The 19,593-nt window shown below is 44.7% G+C and overlaps 1 protein-coding gene across 8 annotated transcripts in view; it reads right to left on the minus strand.

Moving 5' to 3' along the window:
- PKP4 (plakophilin 4) overlaps window positions 1-19,593 on the minus strand; it is a 643,120-nt gene that overhangs the window by 42,066 nt on the left and 581,461 nt on the right. For all 8 annotated transcript variants that reach the window (XM_069225136.1, XM_069225133.1, XM_069225134.1 and 5 more), the window contains 4 exons: window positions 19,070-19,187; window positions 16,603-16,791; window positions 13,442-13,615; window positions 11,980-12,130 (listed from right to left, as the gene is read on the minus strand). In XM_069225136.1, coding sequence (XP_069081237.1) covers window positions 11,980-12,130; window positions 13,442-13,615; window positions 16,603-16,791; window positions 19,070-19,187 — 632 coding nt within the window. The remainder of the gene's footprint in view (window positions 1-11,979; window positions 12,131-13,441; window positions 13,616-16,602; window positions 16,792-19,069; window positions 19,188-19,593) is intronic.

Genomic DNA, 19,593 nt, shown 5'->3' on the forward strand with positions numbered 1-19,593 from the left:
GTAGCAGGGATTAGCTGTCTAGGAGTGGACAGGGACAGTTGGCAGAACAAAGGGCAGTTTTAACACTCCCTCTTTTGACTCGGTGATAGCCAAGAGAGCTTCTTTTATGCATTCCCAAGACCCTCCTAGACAGTTAGGCTCCATACACAATAGGAAGAAATCAGTTTTGATCCAGTCTCAAAGGAAGATGGCCAAAAAAATGAAGGCAGGCCTGCCTGGGGGTAACTGGGTCTCGCCATTTTGAAAAGGGGCTCCTGAGTAATTTTACAGTAAGGCAAGGAGTAAGTGCTACAAAAGGGGGTGGAAGGACTGGAAGAAAAGTTAGGATTGCACGGTACAAGTCCTCCAATCACTGGTTACAGCAAAGGATAAATCTGGCACCTGCACCATTACCTCATCAGAAACTTCCTTACCCGAGAAGGTTCCATGAGAAGTGGAACTGCTGGAAGAGGAATCATGAATACTGTTTTTTGTTGGAAGAAGAGGACTGGCACAGGGACCCCTAAATCCTGCTGGCACCCAAGGTCTGGAACTGCTCTCTCAAGGACAAATGTTTGGTCTTCTGTTTACCTGCTTCAGGGACACAAAAATTATACAGACTCCTTGCTGAACCCCAGTCAGAAGGCCACGAGGCAAACAAGAGGTACTGGGCACAACTGTGTGGGTAGAGGGCTTTTACTCCTGATGTCCCTGGGTGCAGCCAACTATGGATCCTAAAGAACTGGGCCAAGAACCTCTTCAGCACTTGACTCAGTGGTAGCGCTGGTTGAGCAGTCCAAGCCTTCTCAGAAGAGGGAAATAGGTAAAATGGGGAGGGTGAACACAGGATCACAACTTAAAATAGGTTCTCCAGCAGTAATAAATGGTTGTCCAGTCAAATACCTCCTTTTATAAATTTGAATATTTATATACCAACTCAAAGTGAATTTTGACATTCACAAAAACCACACACAGTCCCCTGAGGTCAGGGCTCTAATGTTTTAACAGGTGGATTCCTGAGTCCCTCTACCCTCTTGATAAGGGTAGTGGCTATTCCCCATTTCCAATAGGCAACATTCTGGTTAAGACCCACTGGTTGTCCGAGTCTCAGGAGACCCACTCTGACTCTTATTAAGTCAAACGTGTTACATCACTGAAGTGCTATATGACACAAGAGTTCCCCTTTCTTAGCCACAACAGCACAACCAGAGTCAACAAGTGCATCCCTTTCACAAGCACTGACGCTGCACCGGCTGTCTCTGATGAACTCCTCATACAAAGTCCTATAGAGGCAGTGACCGGGGGTTCCCCAACACTCCTCCGTTCCTGGCAAGTTTCCTTGAATCTTCCCCACATGTGGGTTGTCAGATGAGGTGCTGTAATTCAATATTCCTTGTGCTGGTCCTCAGTAAGGACTTGGACCGCCACGGGTCACCATGTCACCTCTTCTTCTCAGTGATGGTCTTGACTAGACCATGCTCCTTGTCTTTACACAGTGGCCCAACCGGCATTTGGGGGTCACCATCCTCACTCTGCACAGGGCTGCGGCCTGATCAACATGGCAGCAACCCCCACGGTGGCCCAATCTGGCATATGGGGTCACCAACTTCCTTCTCCACATGGAGATTTGAGGTGTGTAGTGGCAAAGGATGGAAAGAGTAATTTTAGGGTAGGGGTAGTGGTAAAGATATATATATATATATATATATATGTATATATATATATATATATATATATACATATACATACACACACACGCGCAAATACATGTATATATAAACACACACACATACATACACACACACTGATAGAGGTTTTACATACATTAAATACTTAAATATACTTAGCATGCGTTGCAAAGGCATGCGTGGTAATGTCAAATACATTCCTACACGGTAAGCTGCCACCATCGCGTTCATGCTGCTAAACACTTGGCAAAGTGTCCTTTCACCATTTTGAGGGTAGTGCTTTGGGCACCCCTCAGGGTCCAAAAAGACTGCAACCTATGAGGCAGGTTTGTGTCATGGCACGCATGCATGATCATATTCGCTCGTGACAACTAAAATCAGCATCATGGATCCAGAAATCATTACAGTTGGGGTACCCAGAGCAGGGGTACACATCATCATGCAAGGAACTTTTCTGTTCCAACACTCCTGACTCAAAGAGTGTCCAACTGACTAAAGAGGACTAAACTCTTGTTGGAGAGAGACCTGGTGCTCAGAAGATTGCCCAGAGGAAGTAGGGCTGCAGGACTGATCTGAAGCAGCTTTCACAGCAGATAGAGACGAACTATGAAGGTAATACCTTTTACTAGGAACAACCCTTTTGGCGTGACAGACTTCCACCCACGGCCTGCATAAAATTGTGCCCAGGTCCTGGTACGCAACTAACTGGTGTTTTCCCATATTGGCTTTTTCTAGGTGCTTTTGCCTTAAAAAATTACATATCTATACCTCCAGTTTCCCCTAACCTAGTCTGATGGTCTTGTGTTTTTTTTGCACATTAAATGTTTCTCTATTTTTGTGGAATTTGTTTGGGAATTTTATTGTGCTGTGTTTATTACTTTAAAAGTTGTTGGTACAGGTTGAACCTAGCACACTTCTCTGGGGATTGCTGGCTACTTGTACACAGCTAACATGGATCGAGCAGAAGATCTTGCGGAACAGTGTTATGACCTAATTAGAGTGGATTTATAGAGTTGCAGGGATGCTCCCTCCCATAAGAATAAGTTACTTACCTTCAGTATCGATTTATCTGGTAGAGACATATTCTAGTTGCAGATTCCTTGCCTTAGAATTTCCCCCCGGGCTCAACTCTATGTGCATCGTTAGCATTGTGGTTGCCATGATGACGTTGGGGTCGAATTTAGGCACTGTCTCTGAGACGTCAGTTTCTTTTCATGACTTTCAACATCAAAGCGCGGACCTATGAAGAACACTGAAGTGTTGTGCCAGAGCTAAGGCCATAAAGGGGAATCCCTGTCCCTAGAGATCAGTTCGCAAGTGGGGAGGGTGGGTACGTCGGTAAGGAATCTGCAACTAAGATATGTCTCTACCAGATAAACTGTTACCGAAGGTAAGTAACTTGTTCATCTGATAGAGACTTCTAGTTGCAGATTCCTTACCTTTAGAACAGATACCCAAGCAATACCATCCTCGGAGAGGGCTGAAAACCAAAATCATACTATTAATTCCTTTCCTTTGGATCCAGGCGTTGGAGTCTCTCCTCCTCATGGGAACAGTGTGGGGTGCATAAAAAGTAGACAAAGTGATTGATTGGCCCAGGTGAAAAGGTGTGACAACCTTGAGGAGGCCCTTGTGCGTAGCACTACTTTATCAGGATTAATAGACAACAATCGAGGCTTCGAAGAAAGAGCCTGGAGCTCACTCACTCGGCGAGCAGAGGTGATAGCCACAAGAAAGAGTCTTGAGGGTAAGGAGCCACAGAGGACAATTGTGTAACAGCTCAAATGGAGCACACATTAGGCAAGTGAGGACAAGACCAAGGTCCCATTGAGGCATAATAAAGGGAGTAGGAGGATGCAAATGATTAAGTCCTTTGAGGAATCTCCCCATAATAGGGGATTTGAAAAGAGAAGGTTGATCTGGCAATCTAAGAAAAGTTGAGATACCCGGTAAGTAGCCTTTAAGAGTGACCAAGGCAGAACCCTGACGGGCTAAGGTATGAATGAACAAAAGGACCTCAGAAAGAGGGACTGAGAGAGGATCCACAGATTTGTCCATGCACCATGCCACAAATGTATGCCAACGACAGGCGTATACCGTTTTGGTGGAGGGACGCCTGGCTGCTAAAATAACATTGCAGACGTCAGGTGGAAGGTCAAAAGCTGTCAACTGCTGCTGCTCAATCTCCACTTTAGAAAGCAGAGACTGGACAGGTTCGGGTGCAGAATTTCCCCCTGCTGCTGCGACAGAAGATCCTCCGGAAGGAGCTCGTCTGATCGGAGTATCTGTGGCAATGCTCAATAGCTCTGGATACAATACTCTTCGTGCCTAGTCCGGAGCCACAAGGATGACTTGGGCCCCGTCATTCTTGATCTTCTTTAGAGCTCTGGGAAGAAGTGGTACTGGCAGAAAGGCATACAGGAGGCCTGAACTCCACTCGAGAGGAAAAGCGCCACCGAGTGAGAACTGCCTTGGGAACTCCAACGCACAAAACTGCAGACATTGTGCGTTCTCTGCAGAGGTGAACAGATCTAACAAAGGCTCTCCCCACTGGTGAAAGAGACCTTGCACCACCTCCGGATGGAGATGCCATTTGTGATCGACTATGCATCGACAACTGAGTTTGTCTGCTCTGGCGTTCAGAGCACCTGCCAGATGTTGAACCACCAGAGAAATGCCCTGATGTGCCAGCCATGTTCAGAGGCGCAACACCTCTTGACAAAGGGTCCAAGACCCCACACCGCCCTGTCTGTTGCAGTACCACATGGCGGTGGTGTTGTCCATTAACACCTGCACCACTTTCCATTTAATAGAGGGAAGGAATGCTTTCAACGCAAGTCTGATCGCCCAGAGCTGCAGTAGGCTGATGTGAAGTCCGGACTCTGCCAGAGACCAAAGGCCTCTGATCTCCGCCTCTCCCATGTGGCCACCCCAGCCCAGAAGTGACACGTCTGTCACTATAGTAAATTCTGGGTGAGGAAGGGAGAGGGATATGCATTTGACCCAATCCTGATTTGAAAGCCACCACTGTGGATCGTTCTCAGTCCCCTCCATGATCTAGACCATGTCTGAGTGATTCCCCTGATGTTGCGCCCAGTGGAACTTCAGGTCCCACTGCAGAGCTCCCATATGCCATTGGGCATGTGTCACTAACAGGATGCAGGTGTCCATGAGGCCCAGCAGCCTCTGTCATTCTCACTGAAACCCAGGAAGAGGCTGAAACATCAGATTCATAGCCTGAATATCCCAGACTCACTGATCGGGAGGATAGGCCCGAAACTGCGCTGTGGCCAGAACAGCTCCGATGAAAGGGAGCGTTTGAGAGGGTGTCAGGTGTGACTTCAGTATGTTTATAGTGAACACAAACGTGTGCAGGAGGTTCGTCACAGTCTGAAGGTGGGAGATGACTTTTGGGGTGTATCCGCCTTCAACAGCCAGTCATCGAGGTAGGGGAAGGTTGAAATCCCCAACCTGTGCAGATGAGCTGCAACCACCGCCATCACTTTCGTGAACACCCGAGGGGCGCTGGTAAGGCAGAAGGGGAGGACGGTAAACTGAAAGTGCTTGTGACCTACCACGAATCGTAGGTAACGCCTGGGCGCAGGCAAGATGGGGTATGAAAATAAACATTTTGAACTTCTCCTTCCTGAGGAACAGGTTGAGGGTCCTGAGGTCGAGGATAGGGCATTAGCCCTTGTCATTTTTGGGCATAAAGAAAGTAGCAGGAATAACAACCACAACCGGCTTCTGGCACAGGAACCCTCTCTATGGCCCCCTAGGCCAAGAGAGCCGCAGCTTCCTTGTGAAGAAGTGTCAAGTGATCCTCTGTCAGTTGGCCAAAAGATGGAGGCATGGCTGGAGGGGAAGTCTTGAAGGGGAGGGAGTAGCCCCTTTGGACCATCTGCAAAACCCACCTGTCCCTCGTGATAGATTCCCAGTGGGGCAGGTGATGGCATATCCTGCTGCCAACTGGGCACGGTGGGGGGGGCAGACTAGAAAGGCTTGGAGGCTGCAGCGGGGGCGGGATGGACTGGGCAGACCTCTGGTTCCCTGTCCCAGAGGCCATAGGGTTCCACGTTCCCCGGCCATGTAGAGGCTGAATGGCATACATGACACATTGGCTGGGGAAGGGACGCAGCTGGGAGCCCCTCCCGTGACCACAAAGGGGCAAAAGGCGGACTGCTGTGGACAAGGGGGTGTTGGAAAATCCAAGGGACCGAGCCGTAGCCCGGGAGTCCTTAAATCTCTCAAGTGCCGAGCCCACCTTATCTCTGAAGAGATGAGAGCCATCAAAGGGCATGTCCATGAGGGTCTGCTGGACATCCCTCGAAAAACCAGAAGTTCTCAACTAGGCGTGACGTCGTAATGCCACTGTCAACGCAACCAATCTACCTAGAGAGTCAGTCGTGTCCAGCCCACATCGAATGGTGAACTTGGCTGCATCTCTCCCATTGGCAGCAGCCGATCGCACGGGCCTCCTCCGGGACCTGCGGCAGAACTTGTGCAACCGTGTCCCACAAAGAGAGGGTATAATGGCCCAAGAGCATGGGGTGTTCACTTACCGCAATGCCAGAAAGGAGGAAGAAAACATCATCTTCCCAGGATGGTCCAGTTTCTTTGATTCCCAATGCGGGGGATCCGAAGGGAATGTGCCAGATGACGAAGTTGCCTGAATGATCAAGCTCTCAGGTGTGGGGTGTTCGGTCAGGAATTTAGTGTTGTTTGGAGCGGCTGATGGCGGCGAGCAATTGCCCAAGTCACAGGAACCCCTGTGCTTGGTTTGGACCAGGTATCCAGAAGGACATTGGTGAGGGCTTCATTGAATGGAAGGAGAGGCTCTGAAGCAGACGCCTGGGCTGACGCACCTCCTTCAGGAGATTAGTCTTGACCCCAACAGTAGGAAGTTCAAGGCCAAGGATCTCAGCTGCCCTACTGACCACCATGGAGTAAGAAGCTCCTTTCGCCATAGCCACGGTAGGAGGAGACAGCAAGCCAGTGTCTGGAGAGGTATCAAGACCACTGGCCTCGCCCAATTCCTGAGCCCAGTCCTTGTTTGGTTCTTCTTGCTGGTATTCATAAGGGTGCAGCGACCCCTCCAACCCTTCCTCGCATTCATACCCATAGAAAAAAGCGTCTGAATCTGACCTGGGGCAGCTAGGCCCCATCAAAGTTGAAAGCGCCGTCAGTCAACGCCGTTCTGGCTCTGGGTCACCGAGAATCAGGATTGATGTCGATTGTGGGCCCAACCAATGTTGAGAGCATCAACGAATTCACCAGCCAAAACTACACTAGCCCTCATCTGCCCATCATTTCCATATTTTGTCTTTTTTGGGGGGCGGCTTCTCCCTTTTATAGATCCCCTTTTCTTGTGCGTTACAAATATCCATTTCACGTTCCCAATCTCTCACCTCCGGGTACTGCCATGACCCCCTTTTATGTGCCAGATCCCTCTTAGCCAGAATAAAGCCCAGGTTAAATAGGAGCCGCTGATATGATCCCTAACACTAGCTGTGCCCTTGGTTCTATGTATATGCCAGTGGCACCCTCTAATCTGTGCATCACCCCTTTCTCTAAAGTGCAGAGACGTGGACAATTCCACAATGTATGGATAAATGCTACCCGCTATCCACAGTCCTGCAGGCACCACTCAATAGGAAACTTTCCCATTTTATGCAAGAGGACCCTAGTTTTATAGGTCCAATGAGGAGCACTAACCTGTATCAAGAGGTAGCGGGTCTTAATTGCCACAGTCCTTGGAAAGTGCAATACATCCCTCCAGTCCTCATTCTCCATTTCACCCACATCCCTGCCACCTGGCCCGTAATGACTAAGTCCCCCGGCATGTTTCTCAACAGTGCCTGATATATGAGGGACATCCCTTTGGAGAGCAAACGGCCATCCAGCAATTTGTACTCCAAGGGAGAGGTCTCCATAACTTCAGCGCAGGTGGCACCACCACCCTAAGGGCATGCCCCAGTTGGAGGTTCTTAAACACTTGGGAGGCCAGCATACTGTCTTCCATCCCAAGATGATCAAACTGAATGATCCCACATCTTTGCAAAGGTATTAATTCCTATCTCATCCCACTTCCAGAAACCTGAAAGACTCGGCACTGCGCCCAGCCCCATGCCAGCCAAAGAGGGGTCTTCAGTGTTACTGTACCAGCTCATTTCTCGATTAAGTTTATGCCATACAGATAGTGACCATTCTCGTCGCCGGGGAGACACTCTTAGGCACTCTCCTACCATATAATACATGCAAATAGTCTTTCTCCCCTAGTGCATCTCGGTCCAGACGATAAGCCGGGTCATCTAGCTGCGCATATGCCCATCCATTAACAAAACTGATGAATGCGGCCTCATAATAGTGCCTTACACTCAGGAGTGTTATGCCGCCCTCACACACTGAGCGCTGGACAGCACTATCCTCGGGCGACTACTCTGCCACAGCAACCTGTTCAGCAATGCATCAACCGCCTTATCGGAGTTCATATGTAAAGCGCTGCAAGGCCATAATTTTAAACAACGCGGCTCTGCCTATCATGGACAGCATCAGAGCCCCCCCAAGTGTTTAACATCAGACTCCAATCTCTGCAGCAGCAGTACCAGGTTATTCTCATAATGGGTAGCCCTTCCCTCCAGCCCCCTCCCCCCAGAAATCCACAATCCTTCATATTGAAAATGCCTGCGCTTGATCCTGAGGGGCAGGGAGAGATGCAGCTGCACCCCCGATGTGCCCAATGGAAAGAACAAGAACCTTTCCCAATTTATTTGGAGACAGGGTAGTTTCCATAAATCACAAATATTTCAGCCACTCTACCAGGTTCTGGTCTGGGTTGGCTAAGCATAACAGAACGTCATCTGCATAAAGCAAGATGAATCTTCCAACCTTAAATCTGGGCATCAATCCGACTCACTGGGAAGATGGAGAGAGAACTCCGTTTACCTTAAGCCTTGCTTTTGGATTAGAAGAGGACCCAGGTCAACAATTTCGGCCCAAAGCCCATCTTCTCCAGGACTGCAAATAGGAAGGGCCACTCTACCAAGTCAAAGGGCTTATGAGCATTAAGGGAAACCACCGCCAGCAGCAACCCTACCGCTTTGGGGGCTGCAACATTATTCTGGAGCCTCCGAAGATTGAGGGGGTTATTACAACTTTGGAGGAGGTGTTAATCCGTCCCAAAAGTGACGGTAAAGTGACGGATATACCACCAGCGGTATTAAGAGTCCATTATATCCTATGGATCTCGTAATATGGCTGGTGGTATATCCGTCACTTTTGGGACGGATTAACACCTCCTCCAAAGTTGTAATAACCCCCTGAGTCTGGTAGATCTATGTGGCATGTATCCATTCTGGTCTAAGTGGACTAAGTTCAAGCTAACTCACTCAACCTGTTGGCCAAAGCCTTGGCCAAAATGTTGGTGTCTATTTTGAGAAGGGAAACAAGCCTACAGGAGTTCCAACTATCTGGTGGTTTCCCTTCCTTAAGGATAGGTATCACCAGCGCCATTCTCAAATCCTGTGGGCCTCTATACCTTATGCAACTGGCCTGCTAATTTTGTGGACGGCCTACTCATGAGTTCTACAGGGAGACGATTTGGGTCTGGGGACTTCCCAGCCTGCTGCTGGGAAAACGCGGTCCATATCTCACCCCCTGTCAGATCCTCCTCTATCTCTAGCATTCCAACGTCCTACAGGGAAAGTCCTCGACAAAGTCTCTGAGGTCAGAACTCTAGACAGGCCATCTCTCCAAGTAGAAACCCTGGGCGGCCAAGCACACCTGCCTCAGCCTAATGGCCACTGAGGCTTGATACTCCTGCCTTTTCTGAACTAGCTTCTAGGTAAGCTCTACTGATGCATATCTTTCAGTTTTAAGAGGTCTAGTTCTGCTTCCATGCAGTCCTGCTCCCTCTGTCTTTTTTCATTTATCTCCCCCGAAATAATCTCACCCTGTAGAGTGACCTTCTAGGCCTCCCAGAAGGTGGCAGTGCTGCCCAATGAATCTGTATTTTCCGCAAAGTACAATTCCATGACCCTGGTCAGTCGAGACACGTCAAGAGGGTCAGTGAGGTGCTGTACGCCATTCGCCTGCCCCCTTTAAGCGTGGTGTGGCAAAAGTAATCTCCAGCAGGGCATGATCAGAAATTACCCGTGCCTTATAGCCCACCATCCTAAATCTATGAAGCAGTAGCCTGGATACAAAAAAATAATCAATTTGGGAATTAATGTTTTGGACCCCAGAATAAAATGAATAACCCCTTCTCTGAGCGAGCAGTGCTATCCAGACATCCGGCAACCCAAGGGTCTGGAAAAACCTCTCCAGTCTCTCCACATGTGGTTGCTGCACCTGCCGAATGCATGCAAGGCCCAGTTAGGGGTTCAGGATCATATTATCAAGTCCGAGAGCTCCTCACCAGAGTCCTTAGTACTGCCCCAAAAAACAACCCACCTGGTGCCAGTTTCTCAGCCCCTATAGCCTCCACAACCTTTGTCTGTTTGGATTTTGCCTGGTCCCTGGACGGTCCTAGAGGCACCCTCCTCTGAGGTCTATGCTCCTGCCACTCAGAGGCGGACGGTGTTCCCTGTGCATCCTTGGGGGCCGGTTACCCCTGCCGCTCTAGCCACCCCCATGTCTCTGTTGGTGTGGAGAATAAGTACATTTCACTGCCCATAGTGATAAAGTCTGTCCGGTAAAAACAGAGCATATTTGATGTCCAGGATCCTCAGATGCCTTTTGACAGCCATAAACGTTTCCTGTTGCTGCTGCCCAAGAGTGCTGTAGCCTGGGTAGAGACTGATAACTGCCCCCCTTCACCTGCTAGGATGCATGTGCCCTCGCCTTTTGCAATATCGAATCCCTGTCGGGATAATTAAAGTCTCATCACCGCTGCCCTCTGCGGCGCCCCAGGGATTAGATGCTTACCCAGAACCCTATGAGTCTGTTCAACTGTGAACCATTTAGAGGTCTTGCCATCCAAGTTTCATCGCCAGGCCTTCCACCTTCTTGGGTAAGCTCAACACCCTAACATTGTTCCAGCACAAGTGGCCTTCTTCAAAACTGACCTTTCCCTTCAGCACCACCAGTTCTTTTTCCAACTGAGTTACGGAGTTCCATGCTCCAGCACAGTCAGGCAGGTTTGGGCCAAGGTTGATTCCATTTCTGCCACCCTCTCCACCAGTTTCTTATGGTCTTCTCTCACTATGTTCACTTCACAGGTCACTGTTTCACTTTTTTGTTCCAGTGACTCAATGTCTTTGATGGACGCAAGGATACTATTTTGTAGGATGGATGAGGAAGATATTTCAGATTTTATAGACAATGTGCCCACATTTTAACATTTTGTTCCATCAACAACAACAACAAAAAACATTGCAGATACCTCTCAAAGATGGTACATTAATCTTGGAAGGAGGAATCAACTTATTTCACACAATGTAATTAAGTTAAAATTCATTACTTCAAAAATGAATGTGGCACAAAACCTAAATTTAATTGGGAGCAAAGTCTTATCAACATTTGTTGAGACCTGCAAAAACAATCATTTGAAAGCATTTCAATAAAAAAAAACTCATTTAGATCAAGGAGAAAACATGGCAGACCTTAATCAAAAACAGTGCAATAGACATGCTTTAAGTAACCTTCCAGCTATAAAGTATTGTGAAAAACACCTTACAAATAACGTCATGAATTTCAGCCCAAACTACAAAGATCTGTTTAACTTTAAACATATAATTCAAGCAAGGTGATTCTCCTTGGTACTTAGGTGAGGTTAGGACTGGTCATTAACTACCTTCACGTGCCTTCCCCCTTGAATGATACTGCTTAATTATTTGCTGCCATTGAACTGAAGAGCTTGAGCCACAGGTGAAGGCATGTAAGGTGAATAAGAGCCTACAATGACTGACTAGACATATAACGATGGGCATAGTCCACATGGACCTAGTAAGTCCAAGGTCACCATTAATAATTAATGCTATCAGAATATGTGCCAGCTGCGTATGCAAACACTTCTGTCCTGCTACAAATAAAAAGGGCAAAAAAAGTTGTATCAAAACAGCTGTAGTTGAGGGGATGCACTAGCTTCATTTCATATAAATTGGCTGGAAGTTTCACTTCCCTAAAATCCGAGTGGGGTTAGGATTTATCTGAATCCGAATGGCAACATGTATGAATGCAAACTAGAAAGGCCGAATTGGAGAGCTCTCTAAACTGAGTTTAGGCTGATGAACTCTCTAGACATCTAGGCAAACATGATAACTTCTAATGATTCAATTAACTTGATTTGTAGGCATAGAACAGCTTTACATACCAATGAGTTCCTTGTTCCGAACATCCAATGCCATATTCCTTAGCGCAGTTGCAACTGAAGAAACCACCCTATCGTTGTCCATTCTGAGAAGTTCAACAAGGATTGGAAGTCCCTTTTCCTTTCTGACAGCAGCACGTATGTAGGCTGCAAACTATGAAAGCAGATACTTTTCAGACAGGAGGTTTAACATACTTACAAAGTTTAAGCATATGAAATCACAAGAGCATCACTCAAACACCATCATTTTGATGATCTCGAAATTCCTGGCTTAAAGGATGATGCGTACAAAGAATAAATAAGACAAAAACAAATGAAATACTAGCAGAAACACTGTAGGAAGACAAGACCATTTAGTGTGCATTCACAAAATAAAGCTGTACATTCTTATGGTAGAATAATCCTTTAGTAAATCAGTGTCCAACGAGGTCTTGATTCACAATCCAGTGCAGGGGCACCTCCTGAACCTTATAAGCCAAACTGTCTATCCACATCAGAACAGTAGACACACATCCATAGCTGTCACAGCAAAATGTGCAACATGACTGACCTTGCAGCTACCAACCCTTCACCCAGGTCACCCACAGAAAACAGCACCGACAGCTTAATAAAGGCCTGTTCGTGTCACTACAATCAACACTTAAGCTAAGGGAATTAATGTAACTCTATAACCCACTGACGAAGACTTAATTCAGCATTAGGTCACAGGGTCTTGAAATGTGCACTGTCCTCTGATCGGCACTTTATTTTAGCCTGTGGTAGCCCTGCATCAAGTCAGACAGACTTCACAGGGGAAAAGATGTGTTCAAGATACAGATCTTGCCACATTCTCTGGGGTTGAGGGGACAGCAAAAGTCTGTGTTTAGTATCTTTCTAAGCCCTTGGTATGTTCTTGAGCGCACATGTTGCACTAAGGCTAAATGTGTGTGCACATAACAATTTGTGCACAAATATTTGCAAATTATATTAGCAAATGAGCGCATGTTGAAAATGTGATCCCCATTTTGTGCAGAAGGGAAACATTTGTGAAACTGGACCTTTGTTTTCAACCACTGATTCAGCTGAGGAGAATAATGTAGAACGATCAGCTATGCCTCCGTTGAGGATGGTGTAGCCAATGTATTCTGCACAGTTTATCAGACTTGAGAGACACCAACGAACTTGCCACAAATACCATGTGGGTGAAATGCAAGTGGGGGTGGTAAAAAGAAAGGGAACCAACAATAGTTACAAAAAGGCTACTAAAGGTTTAACTGATTCAGCCTGTCCTAAAAACAATACTGCTTTCAATGTGAACCAGACAGAGCTCTTGGTCAATGAGTAGCTTATATAGAGGTTGAAAAGTACGCCTTGCTATGCAGATACATTTCTTTAATACATCGATTCAATGGCCAACAAAAAGACCTTCTGAATAAATTGAATTATTTTGTTTCCAGAACAGGTAAAAGAATTAACAGTCTAGTACCTTCCAGTTTCCAGCTGAGAGATTCTGGAGTGATCCTGCTGATCCTTCTAGTGTAGCTGGATTCGAGCTCTCTGCAAGGAGTGTCAGATATGGTTTTACCACTGATGGATGCCACAGCATTTCAACACCTTTGGGAGACTTAGAAAATCCTGGAATAGGGCCAACACCATCCCACTAGGAAAATATAAATATTTCAGGTTCGATAGTAGTACAATTTAAAATCATAATTCTCTTGTTTTAATCTCTTGTTCTCCATTTGTGGATTCAAATTTAACAACACATGCAAAATCACAATGCCAGGAAAGGGAAGATACCAAACATGGCAGCTCTGGAATAGCAAAACTTATCTTTGGGTTGCATGCACAGTCCTCCTGTACTGGGATATCAAACAAAATGCTTCCACTTAAGACAGGAATACGACATTCAAGATTACCTTAATCAAAAATGTTTAATATATTTTCTAACAATGAACCGCCAGAGAATTTAAAAAACAACTAATAAAAAAAGACACCTATGCATCCCTTTCTTGTTGCATCAAGTCTGCATTATTAATTAATGAAATACTTATTGTGTAATTAATTAAAACAGTTCCACTTAAAACATACAACGTAGCATAATGGGCTGCTATTCACACATCGAGTTCCAAACATCAATCAAAAGATGCCTATATGTCGGGCGTCTGAACTCTTCTAAAACCAATCATAATTTAAAAATCATCCAGTCAGTTTGAAGGTCTGATCTCATTAAAAATGTCATTACCACTCTTGATATCTTCGTATATTAGGGGTAAAAACATTCTTTTAACAGTTGTCTCTTCTCTACATTAAATTTGTCACATCAAATTGATCAATGACTCCTCCACCAGTGCACACTGAGGACAGATGGTGTCTGGTTCCCCATTTACCACACTGTATCGAAAAGCTCTAGAGGAATCAAATATAACCAAATTTAACTAATGTTCTAATTTGATTCAAAGTGAATGGGTTCTCCAAAACGTTTCCATTTAAATTAAACGTATATGAACTGTGCACAAACCATGCATGATGCATTACATAAAAGTCCTCCTAGTTTTCCCAAAAGGTATTGCGTTTGAGGAACTTGCAGTGCATTAGTTTCAAACTGCAGAATTGTTAAAGCAGATCAACATGCAGTCCAGGGATTCAGAACTATTTTCTATAGTAGTCCTGCCAATGCTGTTGGTGGGGCTGATCTGTGCTTCGCACAGTAAGCTGCAAATGCTGCTTATAGAGTAGGTTATTGTCTTCTACAGGATACAATATAATTGCGCATCAGCTTGAGAAGTGCAATCAGGATGAATAAGCAGGAATCTGTGTGTTCGGCATTAGGCTAAATCTATCCATCCTGCAAATTTCCCATGGAAGACTATCAAGGCATATGTAAGAGCAGGCATAAACTTACTGTCAACTACACGCAAAACTGGTAAAAGAGAAAAACCTGTTAGGTTATTACACAAGTGAGAAAAAAGTGACGTTTAAAGGTAAAGGTTTTTAACTGTTTGGTCTGGAGATGTGTTTAAGAGATTCAAAGAAAGAAATATGCATTGCTTGGGGCGTCTCCAAGTCATACCTCGGCAGGGAGGTCACCATGGCTTTCACAGTCTCTTAAACTAGAGAGTCCTCTAATGCATCATTCTCAGGGTCCAAGTGTTGTGCATTTCTTCCTTCTAAGCCTGCTTTGTGTTGCCTTTGTTACCTACTACTTATTGCTTTAAGTCAGAAATGCAAGAGAGCATCATCTCTGGTAACCCTGACGATTTGTCTAACAGAGGGACACACGTACAGTTATGGCCTAATTGTGAGAATTCACATTTATCCCAGTTTACTGAACATCCTAATTTAGTATCAAGCGCCATATTGTAGTACACCAATGTCGGAAAAAAAATCCACCTGGATTTCAACTTATAAGTGTGGAGTTTAATTGCCTTCACAATTATCCCTAATGAGTTCTTTATGGCATCCCACCATGGCGGAGAAACACAGGAGGTTGAGTTAATTTGATTCTCTGGCAATTAATTACTTGTTAGGATCCTGCTTTGCTACATCCCACAGGACTTCCAAGACCACCAGTACCCTAACTGAAGCATTTTATCCACTGTAGGATGACAACACTTATTTTTGGAGACTTTCAATATGGCTCAAGCATGACGTCGAGCCAAAGCATATAAATTAATTTGCTTTAATTCAGGCCTATTTTGTCCAAGTTACATAATCTGCCCTTTATGTGCAATTATGCTACAGATCACATGCTACCTCACTTCAAACACTTAAAGGAAAGCCCTTTCAATCACTACATAGTACACTATGGGCCAGATGTAGCAAAGGTTTTTACCCATTCTGTGTCTATGGGAAAAAGTGTCCGTACATATGGCCCTATATCACAAACACTCTCTTAGGGATCTATTAATCACGACAAGAAAGTAAGAGCCACACACTACAAATGAACATTTCTTATTATATGACCCACTCTCCCTTGAGCACATTCTGTGACTAAAAAGTATGTATGACTATTGATATCTGATGCCATCAAGGGAGAATAAATTGTGTGGCCCTGGTAAAATTGAATTGCTCTCAAGGTAATTTAAGTACATTTACTCATTACTTTCAATGTTTATCTGGTTTTAAACTATGCTGCCCGGGGAGCCTGGGAGAAAAAACTTCCCTGAAAAAGAATGATGTACCTATAAATTTATATAGGAGAATACCCAAAGCACATTAGGGAATGTATCCTGCCAATTGTGCATACCAATCTACCACCTCCGTTCCACAAGTTTTTCTACAGGGATTCAGTGATAGAAAAGCATATGCCAAGATATCAGCTGCGTGAAGGAATGGCTTGGTGAGTGTTCTTAATGAATAAGAAAAAGTACAAACAGTTCCAGAAGAGCCATCATGTCCTTAGGTAAAGCAGTAACAATCTTAATGAATATTAGAAGAGACAGAAGAGGTGCAAACAGAGGAGTGTTAGGTATCCTGTTTAAGGTAATTATGTGCTGTAATATCGAGGCACTTAAAGCAGGTTTCTAATTCTGGTCTATACTGCAGTTTTGTAATTACTTGGCACTCCCAGGGCACGAATAAATTCACTTCTATATGACAGAAGTGCGTGGCCAGTTACAGTGTGCATCAAACAGTACTACTAACCTGATCATCTGGTGGCGGCTTTTTCTTCTTTTTCTTTTTTTTCCCCCAACAGCTAGAATCTGAGTCTTTGCTCGGAGAGTCTTTGCAGAAGTCATCAATCTCACTTACTCCTAGGAGCCTTGCCTGTGGCACTTCCAACTCTAAACGGTAGGATAAATTCCTCAGGGTACAAACACAGTTTTCCACAGTCTGAAAAAAATTGCAATAACTTACATCTCGACTGGAAAATGAGGCGCACAATTTGATTGGAAATTAACATCATCATTTTAATGAAGGGTGATTCTGATAATCAACTGAGCAAACCTGGATAAACGATTCTTTTTTTAGTCAAGCAAATGTAGGCCAATTAGACAGTAAAAATGTGGAAATGCAAATTTTAAATAGCACTAGATATTTATTAAACACCACGTTCTGACAACATAATAATGCTTCTTGGAGGAAACAGACGAAACGCTCAGGGGTAATCACCCCAGTTGCTACAGTTGGTACGCTCCTCATCTTTACAATTTTGGGGAACTAAATTAAGTGTGAATAAAGCCAGACTCGAACACTATGGTTCCTTTGTGCTGCCTACTTTCCTCTACCATGAATCTAGAAAGGCAACCAGAAGCACTTCTAGTGCCCAGTCTGAGGTGTCACTAAAGGTCACACCACAGTGCCTGCAGATGAGAAGCATCTAATATCCTTCCCATAGACATTTAGGCTCGGACTACCCATTTACTCGGTCGGGTATTTCGTCAGTGGACTGGATTCCCTGGTGGCCGGATTTTGCACGCAGAGGGTAGCTGCTGGTGCCTCTGCTTCCTTCTCCAGTTCTCCCAGGTTTTTATTTTAGAGCAGGCATAAATGGTGTTTTAGGATAGAGGAATGAAAGACAGGAAAGACATAAGGAGAGATGAGAGAGGAGGAAGTGCGAGGGACTGCTTTGAACATATTTTCCAGAGCAGGTTTTGGTTCCATGTCTGGCCCTAAAGAAAGCGGAAATACATTATAAGTCACCTCTGGATGTTACAGGCCCTGTAGTTTTCACCATTAGGTTTAAAAATACGCTATACTCATCCCAGTGAAACCACGATCATATTGCTTTCAACCCATCATTGTATGATAGCAACAACAGTATCAAGTAGCTGCTTAAAATTATTGCTTCCACCACTTGTTCACAGATCAGCATTTGTGCTGCATTCACTTAACTACATCTCTGTCACTATGACAGAGCTACACGGTCTCGCGATTCAAGCCTGCATCACCTTCAGGACCACCTGCATAAATAACAGTAAGTAACCACAACCCACCCAACAACCACTAAAAAGCCATCCAGTCAAGCAGACTGACCATTATCAAGGACCAACTGATCACAAGAAGTGACATCATTAGATCAGTATTGGAGACCATTTTGTGGTACACTGTCAGTGAGCCTTATGACCGCTTCATTGCCTTTGCGTCCGCAACTATAATAGTGCATTTGCATGATGCCATTTCCCCATGCAAAAAGGGAACGCCCTCGGATGAAAACGCTGGCGCTATATGTGCGCCAGCAGCAGCTGTATTACAGAAGGGTCCGTGCAAGTGCATGCGGCCCCTTTTGTGATACCAAAGTATCCCAGGGTGCGCAAAGTGGGTGCAAATGCCCCCCCCTGCACTTTGTGTAATACATCATCAGGTGTTGTTTTAAAAAAACAGCGCTTGAAAAAGCAAGGACCCATAAATGACTTGATCTTTGAGGAAAAATGCAAAAAACGCCAGGACAAAATAATCAACAGTAAAGAAAAACAAATCAAATAAAGACATATGTAAAATAAAGATGTTCTATGAACAAAGTAAATGACAGCACTCCACTACAAAAACTGAAAAAAACTGCAGAGTAAACAACAGCAACTATTTAAATATTAGCTGTAATTTTCAGCAGATGTGAGAACAAAAGAAGAAGTATCAAATAATCCACATCTGACAATTCGAAACAAAGCGGCAGGTTCAGAAAAAGAGGGATGGCAGGCGGAATTGGTTCAGGCTAAAGGAAAAGTGGGATTGTGAGATGGATCCTGCTCATTCAAAATAATAATCAAAAATGTTGTAAGAGAACTGGGAAAAAGAAGATGGAGAAAGCGATACAGAGGAAAATAACAGACTTTCTTTTAAAAGCACTTCCAGCCCTTTAGAAAATCTAGTCCACTAACAATTATGAAATTTGCAAATTCAGGAATGGAGTACTATGAATATAAACCTAAATTCTTGGCCCGTGAAACCTAACAATTTAAGCATGACTGGCAGGTCAAAAGGAGGAGAAAAATATTTATTCAACATGCTTGTTAGGTCTACCAAATTAAAATAAAAACAGAATATTGTCCCATTTTATGAAGTAAACCCTTTTATAATTAACTCAAAAATCCTAGGATCTTTCATCATTGTAACCACACCAAAACATGCAACATGGGACACAGCACATCGGAAATACTTAAAATATGCACACCTTGCTGTCAAAGTCTGATGTGTTCACGCATGTATGAATCACATACAGTAAGGAATCAACCAGCCCTTCGCATGTCCGCATCTGTTTTCGAGCTTCTTCTCCCGCAGAGCTTAAATTCCTAGACAAACACATACGGCAAGGGATTAGATGTATAAACTTGGAAAAAACAATTTACAGAAAACGTACACAAGCAATGCAAGATCCTTACGTTTGTTACCTTTCTAGCTGGTCATGGACTTTTACCATGAATATCAATTTTAGGTCATGAAAATTACCAGGTTATTCCAAAAAAAGTTCCCTTAACTTCTTTTTTGAAAGTAAATAACCCATACTCTTAACTTGAAAACAAATGCCTCTAATGTAGAGGAGGCCATGCAGTGGTGATATACCTTGTGGACCATCACTCAAAACATTTTATTTAGGCGGTTGCAGAACTATTTCCCCAGTGCATAATTTTGGTGTGGGTTGGTGATATGCAAAGAGCTAAAAAAGTCTACTACATGCTCGTTTTGCTGTCGACAACT

The sequence above is a fragment of the Pleurodeles waltl genome, chromosome 3_1 (assembly GCF_031143425.1).
Source record: "Pleurodeles waltl isolate 20211129_DDA chromosome 3_1, aPleWal1.hap1.20221129, whole genome shotgun sequence".
NCBI classification, from domain to species: domain Eukaryota; kingdom Metazoa; phylum Chordata; class Amphibia; order Caudata; family Salamandridae; genus Pleurodeles; species Pleurodeles waltl.